This window comes from Diorhabda sublineata, chromosome 1, assembly GCF_026230105.1.
Source record: "Diorhabda sublineata isolate icDioSubl1.1 chromosome 1, icDioSubl1.1, whole genome shotgun sequence".
Lineage (NCBI taxonomy): Eukaryota > Metazoa > Arthropoda > Insecta > Coleoptera > Chrysomelidae > Diorhabda > Diorhabda sublineata.
In genome coordinates, this window is record NC_079474.1 from 14,480,956 (window position 1) to 14,490,237 (window position 9,282).

General features: G+C 31.7%; 1 protein-coding gene across 6 annotated transcripts in view; it reads left to right on the forward strand.

Moving 5' to 3' along the window:
* The window catches only part of LOC130444092 (zinc finger protein 609-like), a 62,585-nt gene extending 53,694 nt beyond the window's left edge, over nucleotides 1-8,891 (forward strand). For all 6 annotated transcript variants that reach the window (XM_056779112.1, XM_056779103.1, XM_056779094.1 and 3 more), the window contains 7 exons: nucleotides 1,361-1,602; nucleotides 2,126-2,302; nucleotides 4,045-4,396; nucleotides 4,455-4,936; nucleotides 6,504-6,778; nucleotides 7,081-7,505; nucleotides 8,012-8,891. In XM_056779112.1, the coding sequence (XP_056635090.1) occupies nucleotides 1,361-1,602; nucleotides 2,126-2,302; nucleotides 4,045-4,396; nucleotides 4,455-4,936; nucleotides 6,504-6,778; nucleotides 7,081-7,505; nucleotides 8,012-8,076 (2,018 nt within the window). In that variant the 3' untranslated portion in view covers nucleotides 8,077-8,891. The remainder of the gene's footprint in view (nucleotides 1-1,360; nucleotides 1,603-2,125; nucleotides 2,303-4,044; nucleotides 4,397-4,454; nucleotides 4,937-6,503; nucleotides 6,779-7,080; nucleotides 7,506-8,011) is intronic.
* The last annotated feature ends 391 nt before the right edge of the window (nucleotides 8,892-9,282 follow it).

Sequence of the window (9,282 nt, forward strand, 5' to 3'; positions counted from 1 at the left end):
ATTCGAAAGCAATTTAATTAAGTAAAAATGTGGATACGGAAAGATTCAAGCCCTTCGATGTTAACAAAATCAGTTAGATTGTGAATTACTATTATAGAGTCAGTAAAATATTATGGAAGTTTGAAATACCATTATATGATTAGCACAAACTTAGTAAGAAAAAAATGTATTTGATTAAAAAAGAAAAATAATATTTGTTATTAAAAAAATCAAGCTTTTAATGATTTAATTTCTGTTTTATTACTGGATATAAGGTAATGTTTATACATATTGTCCTTTGTTTCTTCAGATTAGAGACACTCTATTATTCCAAAAAGATTCTCCAGATATTCACACCGGTAGGTCCAAAGAGTATTTGGATTTCCAATACTTCCTCATTAGCTTTTTAATAAGATACTGTCGCCTCCGGGAGCATTTGATGAGGTTAAATTTAGCAATAACCTAATGAGGAAGAAGCAAATCCAGTTTACATACTTCTAGAATTATGTAAAACATTCTTATGCGCTGTTTCCTAAGACCTAACATTTTTTTTTCCATGGTACACACATTTTTTAACATTTTGGAGACTTAGGTTAAGTTACATGGTACATTCTTCAATTTCATTCCTCAAATTCTGTCAATACTCTTTTTTCCAATGAGACACACTGTATATTTCGTATAGTTTGTTCGTATAAGTAAATTTCCGACGAATTCCATGGATATAGCAACATTTCTGAATATTTAGCAGACTCAGTTTCAATAAAATTCCTCAAATTTGGTCAACCCTCCTTTTTTAATTAGACACACTGTATATTTCTCATGGTTTGAAGGTATAAGTAAATTTCCAACGATTTCCATGGATAAAGCAACTTTCTGAACATTTAACACACTCAGGTTAAGTTACACGGTACATTTTTCAATAACATTCTTTAAATTCAGTCAATCTTATTTTTTCAATGAGACACACTGTATATTTCTCATGGTTTGATGGTATAAGCAAGAGACCAACTATTTCCATGGATAAAGCAACGTTTCTAACATTTAGCACCCTCAGGTTAAGTTACATGATACATTTTTCAATAAAATTCCTCAAATTTAGTCAACCCTCCTTTTTTTAATTAGACACACTGTATATTTCGCATAGTTTATTCGTATAAGCAATTTACCTAAATTTGGTTATTCAAAAATAGCGCAAATTTTTTATTTTTCAATATCCAAAATCTAAATAAAGGATCTTTTCAGGGTAGATAAAACACTAGCAGTTTTAATATTTCAGAAAGCAAGTTGGTTTTGTATACCTAGATTATTAACAAAATATATTTGATAAACCATAATAAGCGTTTAATAATTGATATTTCACGAGTACTTTTTACATTTTCAGGATCATCAATATCAAATACGGGTTCATTATCAACGGCACGTTCAACTACAGTGCCTTTAGATCAACCAGTCAATCAACCGGAATCGACTCCTCAACCTTCATCTTTTGCTAATCAACTGCAATCCCAGTCACAGTTCACACAACCCCCATCGATAATAATCCCATCTCAAAATACTGTTACTGCATCAGTACAACCGCTGTCTCCCCATATGCCACAAAGTCCCAAAATCGCCCAGTTCAAGGTATACATATTAAGAAATTATATAAATATTTTAAATTTATTTACAATTTATACATAAATGTAATAATTTTTTGTAATTTATAAAATTTTCTACTCCTTTTCAAAATTAGTTTATTAGTGCCTACAGATGGTCAAATAATCAAGGTAACCAGTTGTATCTCAGAAACTTTTGAACTTACAAAATTTCAGTAAAATTATTATTATAAAAGTGCCCAAAAAAATTTTTTATAAAATCTTTTTATGGAATTTTAATTATTGTTACAACCCTTAAAGAGCATTTATTAAATTAACAATAATTTGTACCGAAAAATATCTGGTTACCAAATTACAGTAAATAATCTTGTTTAGTTGGAATTCTGGTCTGAACTAAATAAATCGAAAATTCTCTACAAAATAAATCCAAAATATTATTTATAATTATTAAGAATTAAAAATTATAATTTAATTTTTATCGTGTTACAATCATTTTTATATGAATTGTTACATTAATTTTTGGAAATAATATTATTAAAAATGATTAACAGGTTAAACCGACATCAGCTCTAATGCCCGAAGAAAAGAAACAACATAATATGTCACAAAGTTGTAACAAAACTCCAACTATTACGAAAAAGAAGAATAGAAAATCTCCAGCAGGTAGTCCTCATCCTCCGCAATCTGAACAACCTGTTTTTAATACAGAACAATCAGGAAGAGACGAAGTTAGTACTACATTTATTATTATTATTATGGTAACAGATTATAATCTCTACAAATATTGAAGTCAGAACTAAATTTCGATCCAAATTAATATTAATTATGTCGATCAATGTAGTTGGAATTGCGGAGAATTGATTAAAACAAAATATTTCTTAGTTTTTTATTTTTGACATTATTTTGTTATATTTGCAAATTTTTTAAAAATTCTCCACCATTACTTTTATTTTTCTAACATCCAAATGTAATTGTTGATATTATCCCTCCATATGTAATTTCGAATGGTGTTTGGGATTTAAAATATAACAGTTTCTTTATCAAGACTTCAACATTTACCTCTGTAATATAGCTATATAGCGTCGGATTTTGGAAGGGTCTAAGGGGGACTGAAGCCCCGAGCAAGGGAGGGGATGTCGCAAAATAACTAATTTGATCATTTATTTTAAAAACAATATTGGATCCGAAGCAAAATTTGTATTTTCTTCAAAAATTGTTCAGAAATATTACGTTTAAAAAATTTCGAGTTAATTTTTGTTACCTTAAATGGGCCCCACTACTTCTTAATCCGACGCTAGTACCATATAGTTTTGAATAACCCTGGTGAAGATGTCATCCATTCCATCAACAATAACATGGGTTTTTCAAAACCATGGATAACACATATGGTACAGAGGTAACTCGAATGTTGAAGCCTTGATGAAGATTTAATAAAATCAACTCGTAGCCAGTTTTATTTTGAGTCCTAAATCCGCAACACTATTCGAAATTATTGAAAATGCAAAATTTCTTATTTCTTATTCTATTTTATTTTTAATAATAATCAGAATTTACAATTCTTTATGTTAAAACAAAAAAACCTATCATATGTACTGATGAGACTTCTCCAATGAGATTTCCTACATACCCAAGTTTAGGTCTGTAGTTTCTTTTTAGTCTTTGATCGTTTTTTCCTTGCACCAACGGTTGGAGTATAAGGTAAACGTGGTTTCCAGCATTTTTGTACTTCTTAGGTAAAACCAATACAATCCTATTTGTTGTAGATATTTTTATCATCTAAAATTATGCTTTGTATATATATATATATATATATATATATATATAGAGAGAGAGAGAGAGAGACCGTTTTTACCCTTAAAAACTTACCCCCTTGCATTTACTGTTAATTAGTTTTCCTTCAATTTGGTTGGCAGCATAATAATATTTTGGATTATCCAATTTTCCAAAATGTTATTTCGAAAAATTCTATACTCAAGTCATGTATTATCAGAAAATATGGGATCTGACTGTTACCTGTTGCCTCTTTCACACATTGAACACTGTATATTTATACAAAGTACGGGATTAGAGGATTTTAGTTACCGGGCTTTATTTGAAATACGATTTAAAAACTATCATTCTTTATTTTGGATAAACATGATGGCAGGACACTTTGTATAATAACCTAACAGCTCCTTCAACCCCCAAACAAAATAAATAGTTATTTGGTACCAACTCTGGACTGTATTGTGGATGATTCCAGATTTCCCTAATGAACTGTCTTAAAAATTCTTAATTATTTACTGGGTGCTATATGAGGTGTCACAATTCACTAAAATACCTATAAACCCAGTATTTGATTCATAATATCATTGTATGATCTATTCGGTAATATTTGTAATTTCTTTTCTTAATTATGTAGATGAAAGTTTTATTTTAACATTCATTAAATCTGTTGTAACAAATAATTATTTTTCTTTTTTCTTTATAGGTGCAGAGTCCAGCATATTCGGATATCTCAGATGACGGAGCCCCCGTTATAGAAACAGACATGTCAGATAAAAATAAGAGTCAAGATAAAAAGACAGAACCTTGTCAACCTTTACCTCATATGACACAATACGGTATGTACCATCCGTTCTACGGTCAACACCATCAATATTTAGTACCCTCTGCAACGCAAGAGAATAAACCTAAAGAACAGGAAAAACAACCTGAAAAAGTTGTCGAAAAGGAATGTAAAAAGGATTCGAACGAATATCCTCCTAAAGTGCTTCAACAACACTATTATCCTTATGGATACGTACCCGGTTATGCTTATAACATGGAAGCTAATTATGGAGGTAAATAAATTGAATAACATTTTTTAAATTATCATTATAATTATTTATTTTTGTTTAGGTGTCCAGATGGTACAAGATGACAAAATGAAGGAAGAACGGCGTAAAGAAAGTCCAAGTCCCATCGAGCAAAATGTTAAACAACCAACTCCTATCCCTAATCCGATACAAGTACCTAATCCAGGCAAAGTTAAAGATCCAAATCTTAAAGATAAACATTCTAACGAAAATCATCAAATTTTAAAAGAGAGTATAGAAATCAAAAATCAGATGAATCCGTATTTGTACTCCAGACAGTCGCAACAACAACAACAACAAATATCTCAACAACAACAGCAGCAGCAGCAACAGCAGGCGCAACAACAGGCGCAACAAGCTCAACAGCAGGCCCAACAACAGGCGCATCAACAAAACCAGCAACAACAACAAGCTCATCATAATCAAAGGGAGGACGATGTCAGGAGGTTTTATGTCTATTCAGAACAAAGGCGAAAGGAATCTCAACCAATGTCCGATCATAAATCAAGTTCAACGGCTAATAAAGTAAATATTTTTTAGTAGTACTAATTATATTTACATATTTCGTCGTTTGTGGGGTCGCATCAGCATGATGTAACTTAGTATTATAACGCGTTCTAGCGCGGGAATTTGTCTATGGCCGCGTAATTTTCGTCGTTTTGCATCTTATTACCGACCGATCACGCTGATAGATGGCTTCTCGTGGCAATGGGGTGAGACTTGTGAGACCTGTGTATTGTATTATAAGATTATCATCTCGCATTTTGTATAAGAATTCGAATTTATTTTTGCGCGCAGTAATTTGCGCTAAACTCGTCAAGATATCAAATTAAACGATTTAAAAGATTATAATGTTTTGTACATGGTGTCCCATTAAAATAATTGAAACAATTAATCGTACAACGAAAAATATTTCTCTAACAAAGTCACATTCAAGAATCTACTGCCCTCTATGGGCCGTTTTTCTTAGTAATAATATAATATCAATAATAGATGCATATGATAATAAATTCATGATCATTTTACTAAAATTTCTCCTCTATTATGTAAAATAACTGATAGGAGTGAATGGGAAAGTTGACTTAACCCTCAACATCTATCTGTCAAACGGATATAGTTTACAGATTTGGTACTAGGGAACTAGTAATAGTAATTTTTTTAATTTGATCTCATAAATAAAGATTCATGATTAGTTTCCTCAGATTTTGTAAATCTGCAGCAATGTATTTTATAATATTGATCTCCTCTATTTTTGTTTTGTTTCTTTTTTTTTATTCTTCTATGGTCCTTTAAAAACCAGGATCTTCTCAACAATCGATTGCCAATTTTTTTGTCCTGATCATGGTGCTTCTCACGTCGAACTCATAGCTGGATCAGGTCCTCCTCAAATTCCTCTAACCAGCAAAGGCGCGGTTTTCTTCTCAGTCGCCGTCCTCCAGGAACTTTTGTGTTTCTTTTTCATAGAGTAAAATTTCGAACAGAATCGGTTCATTTTAAACATTTTTAAATGTTCTGTAGCAAAAATAACTTTTAACTTTGAGTCATATACGAGGTGTGATAAAAAAAATCTTCAAATGTCATTATTTACACTGTCAGTACTTTTCGGTGTCTGCTACTATAGCCCCTTTAGGGAAACCGTATTTGCAATACTTGTGGTGAAATATGAATATTAAGTTTTGCTTTAAGCTGAAAAAAGAAGCTCACAAAATATTAAAATCGGTCTATAGTGACAATATGATTACTTTGTAGATTTTACAAGTGATATGAAGGGATTTATTAATGGAAAGCCATTTGAGAAGAAAAAGAAGTTAATAATTAGCCAACTACTTGCTTCTTTATATCATCTTAGTAGATTTAGTACCTTGCCTCTTTGACACTATAAAAATAAAATTATGCTAATAGTGAAACATTTTGATACCATTCATGACAGGGAGAGATAATGATAAACCATTTTGGAAAAAAATTTTTTATAATGGATAAGTGTATCATGAAATACAATTTTCTTTGTTATAATTTTATCCTAATAGAGTTATTCATACCTCGTATATTAGATTATATTTTCATAATATTTACTAATTTTATTTTATCACAGGTTCAAATGTCTCCGGGTCCGAATATAAAACCAAAGGATATAAAAATGGAGGAGAAAAAGGAGAAGGAAATTAAACAAGAGGGAGTGAAACCTACAATGGAAACTCAAGGTCCACCACCTCCACCTACGTCCCAATATGCCTATATACATCCAAGTTATATGCAACAGGCGCATTATGGAGCATTACCTTTCGATCCAAGTCATCCCATGTACAGAGGAATAATGGTCCCTGGACCGTATAGTGGTAGTCCCTATCTTCACCCGCCCATACAAAGGTAAGGTTTAGTAAGGGGACACTGCAAGGTCATAAGTTTTATACGTGAGAGTTCAAATCACCAGGTTTCCTTTTTTCACAATTTCCCAGCTACCAAAACTTTAATCTAAAAAAAATTAGACTTACATTCACTTATCTAGATACTATTATTTAAAATTTGTACGAGGAGGTAAACTTTTCGAAATTTATCAAAACTCAGATTAAATTACGAATATCAATGTAATATTTAAGAAAAAAATCTGTGAAATCGAATTAGAACTGTTTTATCAACTAAAGTATATAAAATGTTAATTTTTTTTGCAGGTATCACGCCCCCGAAGACTTGTCTCGAGCACCGCCTCCAACCAAAACTCTCGATATGCTACAACATCACGCACAATATTATTCGTCTCACAAAATTCACGAATTACAAGAACGCGCCATCAAATCGCCCACTCCTAAAACGTCTATGGCTAGTTCGAGTCCATCGACAAACAATACCGGCGGCGGAGCACCAGGAGGAGGCGGAGGAGGAGGTAGCGGACCGCAACCTCAAGGTCCTCCGTCGGGTCAAGTGCAGATGAACGCACCGCCAACGTCTCAATCTGGAGGTGTAACACCGTCAAGTGGTAAACAGACTCCAGGCGAAGGAAAGGAGCCTAGGTCTCCGCCTCCGCAGAGACATGTACATACGCACCATCATACTCACGTTGGTCTTGGTTATCCAATGTATCCCGCACCATATGGAGGTATATAATATTTTAAGATTTCTATAAATGATTCGTATACTGATGGGAATACCAAGACTTTTGACTATCTGTTGCCAAATGTAAATTAGAATTGAATATTGATCTGCGACGGTTGAAATTTTCATTTTATTAATGTAAAAAAAGACAGTGAACATTGTAGCCAAAATTTATAAATTTTGGCTACTACTTACTATGGATTCCCTCGAACTTTTGGTTGTGTTTTGTCTCTTCTACTACAAGATCAATTTCGAAATTTAAAATAATGATTTGTTTTGTTGTCATAGTTAAATTCCTTCCACGTTTTGACTCATCCTATTAGTAGTAGTTATATTAAAAAATTCATACAATCTTTGATCCAAATTTTAAGAAAAAGGGATAATTAAGGATCTAAAATAAAAAAAGGGGCTTTTGGGGACTTCACTAAAAGCGCTGCTGATAATTTATAATCAGATACTTCATATAAGACGGTGTTATGTTTTTTTTTTAATTTTTGTTTTCTTTTTTAGCTGCAGTGTTAGCCAGTCAACAAGCGGCGGCAGTAACGGTGATTAACCCCTATCCGACAAAATGAGTACTCGCGTTTCCCCCCAAATATCAGACTGATAAATAGGAAGCAGTGCTGTAGGACTTATGCATTCCATAATTTTCGTCTCTTTTTATTGAATAATGTGTACGGCCGTTCTTATTTGATACCGATTCACCTTTATATAAATTTGGGAAAGTATTCCTAACGAAATAAAAGTATTTTTTATATTTCGTGGTAAGGGTATAGAGAAAAACGTTTATATATAAATTGTGACATCTATTCGATGTAAGTAAGCTCTCTAGGATATCCAATTTTTTTTATCGATCCCTTTGTATGATATACTAAAATTATTGTTTAAATGTTTTGCGGCTGCTTGCTAAATATAAATGTTATTTGATGTCCAGTATCTAAACCGCGCCCCCGTACGTTATATAAATAGATATTTTAAGTCTTGTAGATATATTGTAATGTTTTTATTTTTTTTAGAACTATTTTCTATTAGAGGGTTTTATACGACAACTTTTATTTTGTTTTTACAAAATATAAAGTACATTTTGTAAATTTTTTCAAATGTTCAAAGTTACAGTGTATCCAATTAATTTAAATATCGCTTGAAAAAATATTTTAAGTTCGTTAGACTAACTTTTCCATTAATTCGAAGAAATAACTGCTGCATTGCTAAGACGCATGCGGACTAGTTGTAAATTATTATTAATTATTAATGAGTGTATATAGTGTAAAGGCATACGTCTTTGGAAAAGTCATGTTTAGATGAAGTACTTGTAGTAGACTGATATATGATACTTGACCTATTTTAAAATGATAATTGGCAGTAAAATATATTAGATGATTTTATTGAAGTGTTTCTTTTATTTTTCATCCCCTACCTCAATACCTTTTCCATTCATCCACACCAAAACTTTTTCCTTCATCGACACAAAAGCTGTCAGTTCATCAAAATAAAACCTTTTTCATTCATTGACACAAAAGCTTTTCCATTCATCCATATAAAACTTTCTTCGTTCATTGATACAAAAGCTTTTTATCAATTATTAACATGAAAGCTTTTTCCTTCATCCACACAAAACCTTTTCCATTCATCGACACAAAAGCTTCTTCATTCATTGACACAAAAGCTTCTTCATTCATTGACACAAAAGCTTTTTCATTTATCCACAAACCTCTTTTGTTCATAGACAAAAGCTTCTTCATTGATAAATATGAAAGCTATTTATGATTCATCAATATAAA